The 20487-nt window shown below is 40.1% G+C and overlaps 1 protein-coding gene across 2 annotated transcripts in view; it reads left to right on the top strand.

Annotated features, from left to right (window-relative positions):
- Positions 1 to 15009, top strand: part of RASGRF2 (Ras protein specific guanine nucleotide releasing factor 2) — a 131764-nt gene extending 116755 nt beyond the window's left edge. For both annotated transcript variants that reach the window (XM_074570633.1, XM_074570634.1), the window contains exons 20-27: positions 2507 to 2567; positions 3241 to 3344; positions 3962 to 4046; positions 4674 to 4871; positions 6755 to 6834; positions 8599 to 8716; positions 9482 to 9550; positions 10265 to 15009. In XM_074570633.1, coding sequence (XP_074426734.1) covers positions 2507 to 2567; positions 3241 to 3344; positions 3962 to 4046; positions 4674 to 4871; positions 6755 to 6834; positions 8599 to 8716; positions 9482 to 9550; positions 10265 to 10357 — 808 coding nt within the window. In that variant the 3' untranslated portion in view covers positions 10358 to 15009. The remainder of the gene's footprint in view (positions 1 to 2506; positions 2568 to 3240; positions 3345 to 3961; positions 4047 to 4673; positions 4872 to 6754; positions 6835 to 8598; positions 8717 to 9481; positions 9551 to 10264) is intronic.
- The last annotated feature ends 5478 nt before the right edge of the window (positions 15010 to 20487 follow it).

The following is a 20487-nucleotide window of genomic DNA, read 5'->3' on the forward strand; positions in this document are numbered from 1 at the left end:
CACCAGCTTTTAAAGTAGTTTTAAAATATTTTATGTACCATAAAGAAATGAGGAGACGCATGTTAATATTTCCCGCTAGAAAATTATTTTAATATTTGGGCTAGTCAGGCATGAAGAATAGTTTAAGTGAGAGAGAGGTCTAATCCTGGCTGCTGACTCTAAGAATTAGAAAGTTATTTCCTACATGTTCACTTCCTTCATTTCTAAGGATAACAATGGAGGTGTCACCCCATTCAGTCCTGAGAGGGATACTTTTAAACAATCTGGCAGAATCTCTCCTTACCTTGGCTTTCTCTCATAACTCTTTTCACATGGACCCAGTCTAGAGATGCATTGTCCTCTGCAGATTTAAACGTAGAGCATTTATGGATAAAAGGAGAATTTTTTTTCATGAGACCACAGTGTTAGAGAAAAAGCACCAGTCATCTCTTTAGAATGAGGGATTGGAAGTCCACGTAAAATGTGCGATGTCATGTTAGAAAGTAACAGGAAGAAAAGATGGGGGAAAATTAAGTATTTTTAACCTTTTAAGAATCTCATGTTTCCTATTTTATTTTGTATTAAGCAAATACAGTAATTTCTGTATCAAAGATGATAACTCCAGCCAATATAAAGTTATATGTAAGGAAGTCAAATGATGACTTTACGAGATTACTAAGAACACTTGGGGCAGGGCAAGCCCTCTCTTTTTTTTTATTGCCAGGAAGCACATGCTCTTGTTGTGTGATGAACAATACCTTTCTGCAGGCAATCAGTCATGAGACAAAGCACAAAATAAGCTGCTGAGGAAAGACAGATTGCCAGTATATTTACAGTTACTGAGGCTGCACAACGTTGTTATCTGGAGAAGCAGCTTAGGGTTCTCCTGAAGAAGCAGGTATTCAAGACTTTGCACAGCTTGCCCATCAGACATAAGGTGTTCCCATCTCCTGTGAAGAAAGGGGCTTTTTGTGTGGATTTGGTAGGCTGAAAGTGAAGGCAAGGAGGTTTCTTAGATCCTTTCTCTGCGTATCTGCATTTGATTTTAACCTAATCCTCCAATTTGGCAAACTAAAAAGGAAACAACAGCAACCCACAACAGAAGAACCTAGTGTACTAAGCATTAACACTTCCTCCCCACCCACATAGTACAAATTCCGTATCTTACACTCATAGCTGAAGTCTCCAGGCAGTATAATCCTTTTCTTTTAACCCTTTCCCCAGCTGGTACATGGAAACTACAGAGTGCAAAAATAAAGAATTGGAGGGAACATGAGGAAATACCTGTTCCAGTTGCTGTGTGTTCTGGAGTGATCAGTAGAACTGGATCTTCTTTGAAAATGGTCATCTAAACTTTCCTTGAAAAATTGGCTGATGAGTTCTCTTCAGCCTCTGCAGAAAGCCTGTTCAGTGCTCACCTATACTTGCAGTTGAAAAATGGAACTTAATGTTGAAACAGATGCGAATCAGACCAGTGACTTCTTGCCTTATCGTTGGTGTCTTTAAAGGCAATCTTTCACATACTGACATACTGTTCTTTCTCCCTAAATCTTCTCTTTTCTATATTATATAAATCCAGTCTATTCAAGGTTTCTTTGAGTCCGTATTTTCCAAATGAAGGGGTAAGATGTGACAAGATACTACATCCAGGTACATGGCTTCTGATGAATACTTATTAATTCTGCTGGGTCTGTTTTTGACCCATTATTCGGAAATAACCCTAATAATGACAGGTTTTCTATGGAAGAATTGGAAGCACGGATTAACACTTGTATTACTGAAAGCAAATTATGTACTTGGTACATGTAAAATCTGGTAGCAGTTTGTTGTCTGTTTCCACTCTTGCAGCTCTTTTTGTGGGACACTGAGTAGGACAGTGCAGTGCCAATAAAGAACACTTCCCAGTGAATCAGTCTTTTGTGCATGCCTATTTTGCTGTCTTTTCTTTACTTCTCAAATGTTGATTTTTCAAACATTTCCCCCCACTATCACTTAGCACAGTAGTTTAAAAATCAGAGCAAAGGCTTCAGATGTAATTTCCCATCTTTAGGTTTCCTAGGATTATTCAGGATAGAGAGCTTCTTATTAAATATTATTGTTATCATGTTGTGGATTTGGATTGCCAATCCAGTTCTTGAAAAGGGAATTTTTTCTTTGTCCACCAAACTTCTTTGCATTAAAGTCAAAGTGGGATAGATGTAGAAACATTATAATGAGCAAATAAGTACAGTAGCTATTGGCATTGAACATTCTGCAGTATGTGAGTAAGAACATTCTTAGCTCAGAGATTTTAAGCCAGCATGACCATCATTTTACCTGGTATGAGTCTGATGTCACACCAATTTGTACACTTTTATTTAAAAGAAGACATGAGATTTTTAGGTACCAGATTTTTTTTTTCTTTATCTCTTCAATTGCTGTTTTAGGATTTATTTTAGATAAACATGAATGCCTATCTGTGACAAGGATTACTCATAACCATAGACAATTTTATTTATATAGGATGTTCTGCTACTTAATTTTTCAGGGCGCTTTCTCAGGATGATCAAGATGATACCCATCTAAAAATAGAGGATATCATTCAGATGGTAAGTTCATCTTGAAATTTAAACATAAATATTCCTATAGAAATGTTGTGGTTTTAAGTCAGTAAAATGTAGCACAACTGCAGCTTTACAACTCTGGACAGAAATACTTTTCTTTTATATCAGGAATGTACATTTCACTTTAGAGAAAGTAGGAATTTGGAGCCTATATCAAAGATGAACAGGTCAAAACTTCAGGATTTAGATTTAAATCACATGATGAAAAAAAAAAGGCGGGTGAGGGGAAGATATTAGTATATAAAAAATGGTAAGTGTCTGCCATCTCAGCTGCCAAGAACCATGGCTGGCCTTGACTGACAGTGTGCATCCTCCAAACCGTAGTCACACCATCTATAAGTGCATTGCATTGATCCAAGGAAGAGCGTGGGCAGCAAATTCAGTGCAGAGTGATTACGTGGAATGTAACGTAGAATGCACAGACTTTAATTAACCTACCTACATACTCATGACTTGGTATGCGGTTGTGTTCTTATGAGTTTCCAGCCTGATGTTTACCCTTATGTTGTTAGCAGTTTTTCTTAATTCTTATTTCTTTGTGGCAAAGAAGTTAATTACAACTCTGTGTTGAAAGTTCCTATGAGTTTTTAATACCCAGTGCTTTGAAATGACCCTTGGTGCAAAAAGAGATCATTAAGTGTTCTCTTTATTTTTGCAGTCAGATTGTCCAAAACCAGAGTGCTTTGAGACTTTGTCGGCCATGGAGCTTGCAGAGCAAATAACTCTTTTAGATCACATAGTTTTCCGAAGCATACCCTATGAGTAAGTGTTCTCCTACGAGTGACTGAAGTGAGTACGGTGGACGAGGTACTGACGGGCAGCGTGAGGCACTACACGAATTCATGCTGATGGCAAAAAGCCTTGCATACATAAAGGGATAGTGTCCTTCGGCTCTTTCTGTCATTGCCTCTGAGTCCCCTGCAGTCTGATCATGTTTTGAAAGACTCGGTGCTTCGCTAAGAGAAAAAATCTGTGGTCTGAGGCTCTGGGCTAGTGCAGGGTGAATGTGGTATGGAAGTGCTCAGTCTCTTGGGAGGGAATGTCAAATCAGCTTCATTCATACAGCAGTTTAACATGGATATAACCATGTTAAGCTGACAAGACCAATTTCAAATAGGATCACAATGATGAAAATTAGGATGGGGGGGACTGGGGGAGGGGATTAAAAGAAAAATAAGTCTTCTTTGTAGTGTTCACTGCTTCAGGCAGCATTAAAAATGGTATAGTGAAACGCTGGAATTGGTGTAAAGCTATGTTATTAGCTTCTAACAAAATGAAGTATACTCGAAATCCACTTAGGCTACGGTTTCAGACAGAGACTCTGTACTGTTTATTAAGGACATTGTTGTTTGGTTCTTTTCTCTCCCCTCATTGTCTAGAGAGTTTCTTGGGCAGGGCTGGATGAAGGTGGATAAAAATGAGAGAACACCCTATATTATGAAAACTAGTCAACATTTTAATGATGTAAGTACTCTTAAATATAGATTGCTTTCTAGGAACTCTATTGACACTGTCTATGACCTCTGGAAGAAAAATATCTTTTTTTTTTTTTTTCCACAATCTGATGTAACTTCTTATCTAGTAGTGACTGAATGTCTTTTTGTGATTAACCTTTTAAATCAAAGGATGAGAAAATTCTCGTTTTCAATAATTGGTATTCAGCATTTCAATAGCAATTTAATGGAGTAGAACATTTTAAACTCTATTAAAATGCCTTGTTGCTTACAGAAGAAACTAAATTTTCTCCAGAGAATGAAAATATAACACTGATTCTGTTTAGTGAATGTCCTTTATATCCCCAACCATATCTTTGCTTTTTACCATTTTCCTTGAATTTTACTGAGAGACTTCACAACCAGTTTTATTACTGTTGGCTTGGAGATACTCCCCATTGCATCTCTTACTTAACTCTCTCATATCATCACTCCCCCGACTTCCCTACAACACTGTTCTGAATACACTTTCTCTGATTTTATTGAGAACCATAAGTTCTGTTGTGAATTAGACTTTTCTGCCTTGTTCATTAAATAATCGTATGTTGAAAGGGATTATATTTAAATGTCCTAATTTTCGTCCACTTTGTCTGGTCAGATGAGTAACCTCGTTGCCTCCCAAATCATGAATTACGCTGATGTCAGCTCCCGGGCCAACTCGATTGAAAAGTGGGTAGCAGTAGCCGATATTTGTCGATGTATGCACAATTATAATGGTGTGTTAGAAATCACGTCAGCCTTGAACAGAAGTGCAATCTACAGACTTAAGAAAACTTGGGGTAAAGTATCCAAACAGGTAAGAAAGATGTGATTACAAGTAGGGTTTCTAGTCAGTGTGCTGTTCAGAGAACAACGTGTTGAGATCGGATTTCTCCCATAAATATTTCTACTTCTATAATACTCTGACTATTTGCTGGAAGCACCAAGTGGTGCTGGTATTTCATGTGAAGGTCTTTTGTATTTCATTTATCCTTTTTTTATGATATCATTAATTAAATATCTGTGGGATCAAACAGATTTCAACTGAATCAGCAGCTGCCTAAGACTACAACTCGAGCCTGAAGTACTGAAGTATTTGAGAAGACTAAATTTAGGTATTTTCAGATATACACATCTATGCGGATACTACCTATAACAAAAGACAGCTCAGGTGCCTAAAATAGGGGACGTATTTCCCTGCCTGTGCAGAAAGTCGGTAGAAAGGTCAGCGCTTCTTCTCAGGGTGGTGAGTTTTTTGATACCCAGAAAGAGACTGTAGACAGCCATTTAGGGGCCCATTTAGATGCAGTGAATACCTCCCTTTAACCCTTACCTTGCTACCAAGAGTGTCAGCAGCGTGGCTAAGGCTGTGATAATGACTGTCAGTGACAAAAATAAGACAAGCGAAAAAAAAGACTAGCCAGGATGAAGAGTATCCAGTCTTTTATGTTCTCTGTTTTAAATGGTTTGAAGAAATTGGTTGATTTGAATCTCAGTTTTCTACTATTTAAAAAAAAAAAAAAAGAGAGAATATTTTAGTATGGTGGAATAACAGAGCAAGGAGGTCAGTAGGACAGAGCCAATCACTTCTAAGTCAGGCAGTATTTGGATACAGAGTTCACTCCAGCTAATTGGAAGATTTTGGGCTGCCCATGTTAGATCTGGCTAATTGACGTGCAAAAGGTGGGCTTTTGTCATTTCATTTCCTCCTCCGTATAATTCTGCAGCTTTTGCAAAGCGTCAAAGCAGCCGAAGCAAGGAAATCCACTTAAAATACATTCTGACTGTACTGCCTTCTCCAGTCAAGTTTCTCTCAGCCGCTTTATAAACGGTGCTCCGTCCTTTTATTTAAAAATGTGTTTAAAATCCTTTCAATACAAACTGTTATAAAAGAATATACCTCCACAAAATTCTATGTTTAGAATTTGTTTGATTTTTAAACTTCTCAATTAAAAAAAGACCAAAAAACCATCAGATTAATGTTGTTGCAAAGTTTTCCAGTACTTATTGGAAACATAACTGAGTGTTTCATCAGCCTGCCATTTAGAAGGAAAAGAAAGTGTCTGTTACTGCCTACAGCTTTCTCTTAATTGGAAATTCAGTTTCAAAAATGACAAATTTCTCATTATTCTCTATACTGTCTCAACTCTATAGCATAAATAGACTGAAAAGCAAATTTATTTCACTTATCAAGTAACCGGACTCTGATGGTGCCCACTGAAAGTAATTTGTATAAGACAGTAATAATATATTTTCAAATACATATTCAGCTTCTATCAGAAACTTGGAGGCAAAACCATCTTAGTGCAAGCTGCAGGACAGTACTGTCACTAATTTCAGTAATCGCAGCTGAGGATCCTCGGCAACATGTAAGATCAAGTCGCTAATATTCTTGAACACACAGTAAACGGAATTGGTAACCATTAATTTAATGAACTTGTGTTTTTTCCTGGATTTGCAGGCTCATAATATTAGCGTAGATACAGGTTCTGTGTATCACTCAAAGGAAAATGTTTAATGCTGCCTAATCTCCATTTTCAGAAATGCACTAGGAACTACAATAAAGCTAAATTCCTAATGCGTACATTACTACTTTTGAAAATGGGGTGAAGATGCTAATTGGTGACACCTTTTCTAAAAATCTAATCCCAGTCATTTATGTGCAACAACAATGACATCTGTAATGCATTTTCTTTCTAGACAAAAGCTCTCATGGACAAGCTTCAGAAGACTGTGTCATCTGAAGGAAGATTTAAAAACCTCAGAGAAACACTCAAAAAGTATGCTTCCCTACAATATACAGTTGTGTTCTGTTATAAGCAGTGGATAGTACATGTTAAAGATGAATTGGCTTTGATTAAGCTTTAATAATTAATATAATATTGGATAATATTTTTACCTAATAACCTTTTAAATTATGGGTTTATTCTTTTTGGCATTATTGTTTTGCTGAATATCCTGTGATTTAGTACCCCGGTAGATAAATATAATATCTCCAGAGAACCACTGAAACAAATTAAACTATTATTCTGTGTGAATGTTCCCTGTTGGGGTTTTGCTTACACTGATAAACTTTTTCAATAAGTGTAAAGGTAGGTTTATAAATGAAAGTTCTTACACGATAACAGGATTCCAAAGAGTCCTTGTTCCAGATAAGAAGTTTAGGACAGGACAAATGCACCGTGGTATTTCCTCTCCTGTAGCCTCCCAGCCCCCTGTACTCTGCTACCCTGGAAAACAGCCTGCTTTTTTTTGTACAGTAGTCCTTCAATATTTTTTCTTTAATTAATTTGACAAATTGTGCTTGACCTTATGTAAATTTGGTATCCAAAATATACTGTGACAAGGGTTCTACAGTTTATGGATCAAGTCCAGCTGCGTCTGTGTAAAACCTTTATTTTTGCAAGTTTGTAATTTGAAGTCGGCTTTCCAGGATTGAGTGGTACAACTCACTACTTTAAATGATCTTGAGAGAAGCAAAGAATTTAACTACTAGAGAAATTACTGGAATGTTTCAAAATATATATAGTTCAAGTTAGTCAATTTTTACGTAAAAAATATTGTTGGGGAGCTAATCACCTTTTTAAAAATGTTTTTACTCTCAGTATATGAACAGGTATTTTTATACACCTTTCAGTTAATATATTGCTTGCCTGTGTACAACAGTCATCCTCATAATATAAAAAATACCCAGAATGAAATGCACTGCTAAGCACCGTCAGCGGTCTGCCTACGTTGACAGTACAGCCAGCACTCTGCGTTCTTCTTACGCCAGAGCTTCAGAAAACCACGTGTGCTACTCTTTCTGCTGAGGCAAGAATCAGTGAGCGTGGAGCAGTGACTACTGCATTAGGGGAGCAACAATCGTTATCCCATTCCTCCTGTCCCTCCCAGAAAAGAAAATCTGAAAATCCCTCTTCTTTAGGGTCTCTGTTCCCAGTTTTCTAGAACGTCTTTTCTGCCTCTCTATCGTTCTCGTTCTTCCTTGTGTTTACTGTTGAGAAGGACTGAAGACTTTGGCAGAATAGTATATACATATAGGTATACATTTACATATACATATGTATATACATGCATATATCCATACATATGTGTATTATGTTTAAGTATATGTATATATGTGCATGTATATACATATATATGCGTATATATCTCCACACACGCGTGCACACACTCACACATGCCCATACATGCATCCTAAGACGCCTACATGACTTGTGTGTAGGATCTGTTTGTAGGACTGAAGTGTGCTTGAAGGTGTTCTCAGATTCCAGAGTTTACCTGTCCTTTCTCTCACTCCGTCATGTTACCGTTCTACCTTTTACTAAAGGTTATCTGCGATTAATATTAGATATTGGACAGAATACATTCCATTTGCCAAACGCAAATGCAACTCAAGCGAAGTCAGAGAAGCTCTTTGTCTTCGAAGTGAATGTAACCTGCTGATTAGAAGTATGTTAAGTAATAAAGAGTTTGTGCGAGCTACAAAAAAATTAGTTTGCAAATTTAGCTACCGGCAAATACGATGATTTCTTGTTTCACAGTTGTAACCCACCTGCCGTTCCCTACCTTGGAATGTACCTGACGGACCTGGCATTTATTGAAGAAGGGACACCAAACTTTACTGAGGAAGGCCTTGTCAATTTTTCCAAAATGAGAATGGTAACTTTCAGCTCCTGATGTGCTTTCCCAACAGGTGTTACGTTATGTGCATTAATTATTGATTTAATTATAACTCCTTTGAATTTAACTTTTAAGACCTACAAGTATTTTGGCATCATGCAAGATAGGTAGCTATTTAAAAGCAATTGCTTGATCCAGTCTTCTATCACCACCTTCTGGTAAACTGAATATTTTTACAGGGTGAATTACCCTCAATTTGCTATCCGAGAAACGACAGACAGAAAAAGCAGCTGTCCAAAGCTCGTGAAGGAGCAAGAAAAGACTTTTTGAAATAACCAAAATTAAAGGAATGTAGTGATTCATCAGAAAGCAGTAATCGCAGTCTTCTTTTCATGTGTGCTAGGGTCTATCTAAAAAAAGCATTTTAAAGTTGATTTCTCTCCAACTAGCACACAATGTTTTGTAACAACTCCTCAGAGGAAAGTATGGAAATTCCTCTTCTAATCTCATCTTAGTGCCCTTCTTGTGGCTACACATTGCAGCAGTCACTCGAGGCAAAGAGAAGAGAGGTAATCAGCATGGGGGGTGAGGAGAGACAAGGTGGTTCACGTGAGGCTGACTGAACAATAGATGGTTAGTTTAGGGAAGTGAAATCCTTGGAAGCCATTAGGAGAAGATCTCTGCCCTTCCCTTCCCTTCTCCCATAATAAATTGCATAATTTGAGGCAAAATTCTTGCCTTATGTGGCTTAGCTGAAGTCAAAATGCAGTTGTACTTACTCATATACGTGTATTCTTTTGAAAGATCTCACATATTATCAGGGAGATACGCCAGTTCCAGCAGACCTCCTACCGCATAGACCATCAGCAGAAGGTAAGGCTCTTCTTAGGCACTGTTACCTGCTAATGAAGTCAAAGCTGTGGCCGCAATTAGTTGTAAGCTACAGCTGCTGTTGAAAGCAAGAATCAATGTGTTCTGCTCCCACGCACAGAGACAGAAATACGGACGGGTGCTCTGGGGCTGCGGTACTCTCACCCGGGCAGAAACTCTTTATTTGACACTGTATAGAGAAGCAAATTTTTCCCTCCTTTGGAAGCTGTCTCGGGATTGCAGCCTTCGTGGGTCTGGGGTACTAGGGAACAGGTTCAAAGGGAAATGTCTTCTCCTTGCCCAATTGGAAGCGTGATTCCCCAGGGAATCCCAGAATCCCGGGATTAGGGGACAGGAGGTGGCCTGAGCACCTGCTAATGCTGTGTGCATCCTGCAGGTCTTTTCCCCTTGTCCCTCATGGGAGCAATGAAAATTTTCCCAAAGCCAGTCCGTGCCGTTAGGGAAGATTTCATCTCAGACTCCAGAAGAGTAACCTGGGCTTAGGTAACCTGGCTGAGGACGTGCCCATTCCTAAGAGGCCATGCTTGATTCCTGCAGCACTGCTGGTCCAGCTTTACACCATTCAAACGAGTTGTTGTGTTTCTCAAGAAACCAACGTGAGGGAATCTCAGGATCCAAAATGGGCTGAAGAGGAAAGCAGAGAAATTTTTGTGGAAGTAACGTACAGTCTGTTCATCTGTGTTTTCTCCATTCCAGGTCACCCACTATTTACTTGACAAGACACTCATCATAGACGAAGATACCTTGTATGAGCTTTCCCTAAAGATTGAACCCAGACTCCCCGCCTGAAGAGCCAGCTTTGCCTCAGAGTCTACAGAAAGCTTTAGTACAATGAACAAAATTATGCATGCCAAGTCCTAAAGACAGCAAGGGAAATATGGAGAAGAATGCAAGCTCTCTTTTCCAGTAAGAGATACAGAGCCTCACAGCATTTCCCTCTCAGGCAAAGAAAATGAGCATCGGAGGTGGAAGACAAAGATGCTTCCTACCTGGATCAAGTGATTGCTGCTTTGCAAAGATAATGTTTTCAGTAGGGACTATGCATTTAATGGAAAATAGGAGACTTCCCTGTGAATGGGTACTCATTTTAGCGTTCGTATGTGACAAATTAAGGGGACAGATTTAAACAGTGATAATATACTCAGGTATATTAAGATAAATGAGCAAAATGAGATGGCTGTGATGTGGTCTGGTTTGATGGCTGACTGTCCATTCGCTGAGGCAGTAATGGTAGTGATCTCTTCATACCGCGTTAACGTCATTGAAACACAGGATCTTAACAGTCATCTGCTACATTGGAGTGACCTTAAGGCAGCATCTAGTATCTTCAGTTCTGTAGTTGTTCAAAATACTTGCTATACATTTCCTGCTACCCTTTATAAAATGTTACCTTCTTTAAATGTCTTGTCAGTCTTTTCTAAGGCAATTGATTTTACCTATAAATGAATTGTAGATATTTTTTCATTAATACAGAATGAGAGTATTTACAGCATGGGAAGCAAATGAACTAGTTGAACAGCTGTAAATAGTTGCCAACCTTGCAAGCTTCAGCTGGGAAATACGACGTTAGGAAGGAAATATCAAGGAAATACCTGAGACTCAATAAACCCGGACATGCAGTCAGTGGGATGGTTAGTCATGTTGCACACAGCCCTGGAAAAGGCACTTTATTTTTCTGCACCTCCTGCAGCTTCTCTGACAAGTCAGGCTACAGAGCACTTTCTGGACACACTGTGGAGAGAAACACATGTCTGGTCTGGCAAGGGGTAGCGATCAGCAATGAACAGTAGGAGCTGGAGTGACAGTTCCGATTTACGTGGAATCAGCGGTTTGAAAAATGTCTATTTTTTGTTCAGCCATTCGGCACTGACTTAGCTCTAAAATTGTTCACATAAGTGGCAAACTTTGAATGCCAGCAAACACAAACTATATATTTTTATCTGAGCTAGTACTTATCATTTGCATATGGGCGTATGTTTAAGAAAATGTGCTACTTGTAAATGTTTTCAAAGCCTATGCTTTAGCGACATACCAGGTAGATAGATGTCATTTCTACAGCTAGTTGCTACTTCCTAAATTTTCCTGATCAAGAGTGGCCTGTTGTAGCTGCATGGAAAGTGAGCTCAATTGCATGCTGTAAAAGTGCATCATAGTATAAAACGCAGGTATTAGCACTGTTGAAAAAAAATTGGCTGGAAAAGTGTCCTTACTTTTCCAATGATACTCAGCCAGTTGAAGAAATAGGGCTATATCACTGTATACCTCCCTTAAATCCTCTCAGGGAGACAGATGTTTAAAATAGATTGTGACCTAGGCCTATTTGATCTGACATTTCTTACCACAGTCATGATGCTTCTTAACACTGGCGATGAAAAATGGATCTGCCTGGCTTGTGGTTTTTGTCTTTATTTGCACTTTAATTATATCGCTGGCCCAGCCCAGAGCTGCACAATAAATTCCATTCGTTCTGTCTGAGTGTAACTGCTAGCATTTATAAATGTACCTTAGCAACTGTAAATTTCATTAAGGTTCTTCATCACAAGGACCATCTCCTTGTAAATAACTGCATGAGGAAACGTCACAAATACTGGAAAATTCCTCAATTAGAAATGCAGACAGTAACAGGAAAGGAAATTCCAGAAGCCTTTTAAATAGTTCTGGCTATTGATTGCTGTAGAAATGAACATGGAAAATGTTACTTGTAGAAGCTTTTTATTGTCAAAAATGTGCTTGTTCTTTTCAGTAATGACTGACAAGAAGCTGATTGCATCCCAATGCATGATATGGAAAAAAAAGCATGGTTTATTTGGACCACAAAACCAATTTACTGTGTATTTTCTGTACAAAAGCAGTTACCATACAGTAGTTTCATAAAAATCTTTGAATTAATGAAGAAACAGGGAAAAAGTGGTCCAAAAGGTGATTTCTTAACTTGGTTTTATTGTTTCTCTGTTAACAAAGAAAGTGTGTAACAACTGTCAATATCAGTTGGCATCTCTGTTGTATGCTATTAACTGCTGCTTTATCTGCCTGTACCCCATTTTACCAAACCTCCTTGATGTTCTTAGGGTTACAGGGTACAATTCTTCATGTTTCCTCTTCTCATGGTTCATTGTTTTGTGCTCCATGTGCATTTATCGGTTCTTCGGCATTTCAGAACATTGAATGCATTTTAAGGCTTGCAATGCGCAGGGGTGGTGCTGTGCTCGTGCTGCAGTATTAAAAATGGACAGAGAGGAAGACAAAGGATTAGACATGGGTTTTTTTCAGAGGTGCTGAGCATCCATATCATAAAATCAGTAGACAATGTGGTAGTTCAGCCCCTCTGGAAAAGCATCCACTATTTATATGCCAAAAGTTACCTCTTGGGTCAGTGTCACAGTTTAGAGTAGAATCACTAGAGTAACTAGATACTTGTTTTGTGTTCAGAGCAACAAGAAAAGGGTTATGGTCACAGTAATGTTCGGTTTGCTGATGACTAATATTAATGTTTTCGGTTGGGGGTACAATGCATTCATTAAAACGTGGGAGGTGACTGCTCAAAGAATTGAGCACGCATGGTGTTATCCACGACCCCGGCCGGCGTTGCAGCCCCAGCCCAGGCTGGAAATGGCTTTTCTGCAGAAATCTTGCACGGGGAGCGTGTCTGCCCCGCAGCCGGGTTGTGTGCTTCGCGTGCAAGTGGCCCGAGTGCCTCTGCTACAGCACTGCCGCGGCGTTTGAGCTGTGGCAGTAGCGAGTAGGCAGCAGCGACCTGCTTGGTGTGAGGCTTCGCCTGGTACGTCTGTATAACCAGCTCGTGCAGTGATCCCCCTGTACAGCGCACAGGGGTTGTGGAGCTCCTTGCTACCCGCTTCTCCGTGCCACTCCACCACAGCCATATCACACATAGAGGTAGAAATCCCAGTCGTAAAACACCCACTGTTTGTCTCTGGTGTTTTAGGGAGGATGTCTCCAAGTAAGGACTTCGTCATCGTGATCTTGCTGTCTTTGAGGATCTTGTCCATTATAGCTTTTAACACCGTGGAAGCAGAGCAGGCTTGCTTTTCTGCAATTGGAGCTGAAAAAGCCCAGCTGATTCAGGATTCCTAAGAAAGAGAAGGGCTGAAGCGCCTATCTACTTGCCTTCCTTCGCTCCTCAGCCCTGCTGCGCCAGTCAGATGCAGCAGCAGTTCTCACCATGGAGGGGCTGCGCCCTTCGGCTCTCTCCGGACACAGACGCCTCAGGGTGTACGGGCTGGCTAGCTGCAATGGGGATAGCGTATTTCACCCGCTGCCTTCGGCAGTGGGCACACTTTGCCAGCAAAGTCCGAGGGGGGTTCCGCAGTATTTTGTAACTGCGTAAGTAGCAGCCCGGATTCAGCCCGTAGTTAATCTGGGAAACCTGGGCGGCAGCACAGACACGTCCCCTTCCATGTGACAGAGAGCACTCGTCACACACCGATACGGGGTTAGAGTTGCCTTCACCCCAGCCTTCGCTCCCCCTGTCCCTCTCCTCCCCCCACCCAGTTCTCCGGTATCGTTAGTGGGCTGAGCCATGAGTAGTCATGAGTAGTCATCATGTGGAAGAAAACATAGATCCGTTGGATTTACAGTGGCAGTAAGTGTATATTCCGTCCCTTCCTTTCGGCTAGTCCTGTAACACACAAACGTGTAGCTTAATAGTGAGAGATGATACTGGGGCTGATCACCCTTGTTTAAAAATAAGGAGGAGGTCTTCGTCCTCTTTCTGCTTTCCTAGTTCTTAATACTGGTTATTGTTCTGTAGGATCAAGAGGAACATAACTATTTAAAGTATTTATTAACTTTAACCACGTTGATTTTTATTTCAGGATATGTTCATTATCCCAGATTTTCTTTCATAATCATTATTTATTTTAAGGGTTTTACAAAAGCATTGTTTTATCTGTATCAATACTCACTCTTTCCTCTTTTCACTCTTATCAGCAACATTAAACTTAGGTATATGATTTAAAATTCTCACCAATAGAGACATTTTTACCCACTCATAATTGTTCTTCATTAAGGGCAAAATCCTTCAGACCTCATTCTGATAATACCTTAGGCTTCACTGAGAGCTTTTCATAAGTAAGTAATTGGGGATCTGGCTCTCAGCTATTTGCCTGTTACAGTTTTTGCCTCCAAAGGTCAAATGTCTCTGTGTAGGATGCTTTGTGTCCGATACGCTGCTCAACTATGGTTGTTTTGTTGTACCTTTACTTTCGAAATAGTCTCTGAAGTTTTGTTCTTTAGGAGGATAGATGTATGTTTATCTGACAGATGTACCTATATCTAACATGTTACTTAGTGCACAATCCAGATGTGTTTGCATGTATTGTAACTTATCTTTTGACCTGAGGTTATTGGTTTGTATTGTTAGTAAGGCATATCAGGCAGGGTGTTGTGCCTATATGCTAATTAAACATTCTTTTTTTTCTGGAGTTTCAAGAGTCCTTACTGGTATCTGTTTATCTTTTTACCCCCCAATGGTGAATGATTAAATCTACTCCTGCTGAATTACTGATTTTTGTAGCGAAACATGGGAGGGGAAGGGACAAGCCATTAATAAGAAGGGCAAGAATCAAAGAAAATTCTGGGTCTCTACTGGGAAAGACCAGTTTGAATTACTGCATTTTATTCTTTTTTTTCACTCATGCTGCATTGCAGCTGCTGTGGGCATCATTGGGAATAAGGCTGATTTTAACTTGGAAGAGAGTGTAGTGTACTTCATACACAAGTAGAAATGCTGATCCACTGCGAAGTGGATAGTTTGCATTTTGTATGTAGTTTGCATTTATAACTAAATGAGACATGTAACAGATTAAACTGAACCAGCCGCACAACTCATTCTTCTCCAGCTGAGGAAAACCTCTGCCCTTCCACACCTCCATTCCCTTTATAGGAGGTTACAAGCAGGTGGAGTTTAAATATGATTTCAGAAGGTGTTTAACGACATCCCGATTAAATAGAATATTTTGTTATGCAAAAGGCAGTGAATTATATAAATAGAGAGTAAATAACTTTGTCCGTAACCTCTTTATCGTGTTGGTTTGGGTTTGGGCTTTTGTGGAAACATCCCTTGCCTTCTCTTGGCTGGTGTCCTTTCCTGGACTTAAAGAAATAGTATAGCCACATTTTACACCCAAGTAAACACACAAAACATTTTAGTTTTCTAAGTATGGTATGTCCCTCCTCTTGTGATAGGAAAACAAGTCACATGGAAATAAAATGACTTGCTAATTGAAGCAAATCAGAGTGTAAGGCTGCAAAACCATGTCTCCAGCTTCTGTTATACGCTCTAATATGTTATATGCTTTTAATGCTATTTACTGCTCTCCTTTGTATAACTGGGTAATTTGTCTAAGATAGAAAGATGCCTATTAAATTTCAGGTGGGGTCACACAAGAACAGAGTAGAGGGGGAGAATCACCACCATCGACCTGCAGGCCGCGCTCCTTACTATGTATCCCAGAATACGATTGCCTTCCTGGGCTGCAAGAACACGTTGCCAGCTCATGTCAAATTTTGTTTCCACCAGTATCCCAAAGCTCTGCTCCGCAGGGCTGCTCTCAATCCATTCCCTCAGTCTGTACTGATACCGGAGATTTCTCCAACCCAGGTGCAGAACCTTGCACTTGGCATTGTTGAACTTCATTGGGCTTGCACAGGCCCACTCTTCCAGCCTATGAAGGTCCCTCTGGATGAAGAGGGATTTCATTCCCTCTAGTGAATGAACCGCACCACTCAGCCTGGTGTCAGCTGCAAACTGGCCAAGGGTGCACTCAATCCCACTACCTATGTCATTAAGGAAGATGCTAAATAGTATTGGTCCTAGTATGAACCCTTGAGGGACGCCGCTGGTTACTGATCTGCACTTGGACATCGAGCCATTGACTGTAATTCTTCAGGCACCACCACCCCACCAGTTTCTTATCCATCCAACAGACCACCCATCAAATCCATATCTCTCCAATTTAGAGAGAAGGTTGTTGTGAAGGATCATGTCAAAGGCCTTACAGAAGTCCAGACAGATGACATCTGTAGCTCTTCGTTGTCCACTGATGCAGTCACTCCATCATAGAGGACCACTACATTTGTCAGCCACGATTTGTCGTGTTGTCTGTCTCTCCTCAGCCCCTGCCTTCTGTATGTTTCAACACGTTTTCCAGGAGGATCTGCTCTGTGATTTTACCGGGCACAGTAAGATCATGGATTATTGTTTAAGAAGTATTTAGCAGGGGGGAAGCTGTTTTCTACTTTTTAGTGTGTTGCAAGAGAACAACTAAATACTCTGTAAAATTATGGACTCACTGAAATGATCAAATCTCCAAGGAGGAGCACACAACCCTTTTGACAGCACACAACTCTTTTTTCAACCTTGACCAGGAAGAATGAGGGGGAAGCTAGCTGGTACGGCCTGTTCAAAATCCTCAGCTCTGTGAAGAAAAAAAATGAAATTGGTCTTGACCGATTGTGCAAAGATGAGAATTGTGAAGACTGAACTATGCCTTGAAAGTTATATTTTAATGTCCTGGCCTTCTCTGCGTATAGCTAGAAGAAGTAAAAGTTGAGAAAAGCAGATTTTTGCTTGAAATTTCCAGTTCCAAAGAGGGCTGAAACAATCAGTGGTGTTCATTCCAATTCCCTGACTGCTGGAGCCCACCCTGTGCATGTGGGTTGGTAAGTGTAATAGCAGAAGCCATTTCGTTTTCCTAGAGGCAGCATCCACTGTATAAGCCTCTTTGAATCAGACACCTCATGCTCATGGTGTGCACATGCCTAAATGTATGGGTCAGAAACAGAGCAATAATTATTACTTGTGTAATAATTAGGCTTGTGTTCTCTCCCACTACTCTTCCTGGAAGCTCTTCATTTATACAGATTGGGGTCAATATGTATTGACGTCTAGATATGTTTCACATAAATCAGAAGTAGTTAACTTTTCCAACCAGAAAAAAACACGAAGTCCTATCAATGCTTTCTATTCTGCTCTAAATCTAAATATTGTATTTATTCCACTTCATTTACTGTTAAAATTTCATCTCCAATGGGAGAGCCATCTGAAGAAAAGCACCTTTTTCCTTCTCTAACCATGCCTGCTGGAGTTTCCATGACAAAAAATGATGGATCAGCATGTTGGAAAGAGGTAAGGTGTTCAGAGTTCAACATATCTGAATACGTTTGTTGGCTGTCTCTTCCTAGTCATTACTCTTTTGAATTCCCTCACAATCACAATCTCGGAACTGATTAATTTCACCATTGTGGTAATTTTAAATTTACTGCTGCATTTTTGGTACTGTTTTATGAGAGGAATAAGAATCCCACCTGTGGAAAGGCTAGTTTGAGAGATCCAGATCCATAGTTGGGGTGTGTTTTGAGGAGAAAGCAATGGCCTGCTGGACTGTGAGCCTCCATCACCGTCAGTGGCGGGTCCTGCAGCAGCAGTGGAAGAACAGAATGAATGTCCTCCGCTGGCTTGGAGAACAGAGGATGTCAAAGTGTCCTCTTGTAAAGCAGTAATGTCCGTAATCGTGTTCTCAACATAGACCCTTGAGATAAAATAGCATTCCAGTGAAATACAAATACTCCTTTTTCATTTTTTTAAATGAGACAAAAGCTTTGCCAAAATGTCACACGAGAGCAACATTTCAAAGGGCTGAAATTGTCTGAAACAGCATTGTCACCTCTTTCACGTGCATGATCTACACTGGACAATTCCTACCTTTAGCCTTGCTGCCCTAATTAAAAAACATGCACATTGTGATACTGTGCAATGCAGTCTGCAACACAGCTGGCAAAAATCCTCACATCTTAGGCAATTGCACTGAAGGCCACATGGTTCTGTTCTAAGGATTTTGGATATTCCTGCTTTTCCAAAGGGTCAACTCCATTTTTAGGAAAACCTTTTCCTCCTCCCTTTGGCCAGAAAACACACCGCTAACTATAGAGAACCTTTCCAGCGTATGTGGTGGACATCCTGTGAAGAGCAGCTTTGATAACTAAAAATAACTGGCATTATTTTTAACAGGTTTGTTGGATCTAGTTCAGCTCTTTATTTAGTAGACATGTATTAGCACCTTCAAGTGCCTTTCTTTGGAGCAATCATAACTGTAGGAGGACTGTTCTGTGCCTACTTGTGCACTTGGTTGTGGTGAATTTGTGCCCATGCGTAGCACCAAGTACTTCTTAAATTCCAGCGACTTCAGTGGGATGTAAGTGGTTGGATGGCACCTCAAAACAGAATGTTTTTCCAGTTTGAGATCTCAGTGACTGCGTATACTCTATGTAAGTGGATATTGAACATCCACAGTCAAAGAGAAACCTCAGCAAGAGGCCTGCTAACCATTTGGTAAACAATGATATTTATTCCGAAGATGGCATGCTTCACTGCATTATGCTGTCTTTAGGAATCTCGGGACTTAAAAACCCATCGAAATGGAATTGCACTGGGGCAAGCCGACTACTAGCTTGTAAGGATATTGTGTGTAGTGGCTCTTTGCAGCTGTACAGTAGCACGGCTGTGACTCGAACAGCAGGAGAGATGGTGTTCGGTGTCCTTGCAAGCTCTTCAGAACAAATACAGTATCTTCTTAATTCCTAATTTGATACGTATAATAAGTAAGAATAACAAGGCATATAATTTCTGTCCTGATTCCTTTGATTAATAATAAATTATTTCCCACATACTGAAATGTGACTTTATAGACATTTTCTTTGAAAGAAGTGTGCTAACCAGAAAGGCCTTCCCATAAAACAAAATTACCGCTGTCTGGTCCGTATAGGTAACGCCTCTGTTGAGCAGCTTCCGCAACAAACTCCAACAGGACACAAATTATTGCTGAATTTCAGATGAACTCCCTGTGCAGGGACAGATGGCATTAACATGAGTAGCAATTGAATTAACACGCGGCTGCCGCTACCTGCCCAGCACAAGCAATGAAGCCACGACAGCGTTTTAATTGGGAGAGTTCACAGAAATATTTAGGTTAGATAGAGATGAAAACAGGGCATTATTTATGGATGGATCTTAGCATCACAACTGTTTCTGTAACTGAGTTCCTCACAAAATAGATCAAAGAACAGTAGTACGACCAAGCTATTTTCTAAGGATTAATGATACATTCTTCAGAAAACACAAGGGAACTTGCTAACACTGTTTGCCAGGTGTTTGCAAAGTTAGCTAACGTGCTGAGTGTTTTTGCATTTTCTGTTCCTCCAGGCTCTGAGCTGAAACATCCGCAGGACCCAGGGAGGCGCTTCAGTTCATGGCATCATCTACTCCGAGGTGAAGGCCATGAGGGAGCCATGGCCGAGTACAAAAGGAAAAGCTGGTTTCTGTTTTCTCTGCCAGTTCCCCGCACAGGGGCAGATTCGTTGTGCTCATATTGCTGTACTCCTGTTACCTCAAAAGATCCCCAATTGGATTATTTTTTTTTTCCTATCAATACCAGAAACATAATGTTGGGTTGATAAAAAGCAGGTGCGGTAGAAAGGCTGTTTCAAATACTTGGTAGTCCAGAAGCATTATTCTGGAGTGACTCTGTTGTTTCTAATTACGGTGGGAATGCATGGCTCTCATTAATCCAAACAAGTCATGACATTTTGGGGGAGAGATGTCTAAGTTTTGTAAAGTTTCAAAAATCTGAGATTTGGGCTTAGGAAATTGCTATGTATAATTCAAGGAATATTAAGGGTACAAAGGAAAAAGCATTTTACAGTCTTGGATTTTTAAAAACTGCACAATACTGGCCTCTGTGTTCCTCTGTCAGCCTCAATAAATGTTCGGCTTCATGTGGGAGCAGAGCTAGGTGAATGAAATTGATTATTCTTTTTTTGCTTTCCCAGCCATTGCGTGCCATTTCTTCTGGTACTTTGCCACTACGTAGCCATAGTAATTCTGAACAGGAGGCTTCAGATAT

Source organism: Larus michahellis, chromosome Z (assembly GCF_964199755.1).
Source record: "Larus michahellis chromosome Z, bLarMic1.1, whole genome shotgun sequence".
Lineage (NCBI taxonomy): Eukaryota > Metazoa > Chordata > Aves > Charadriiformes > Laridae > Larus > Larus michahellis.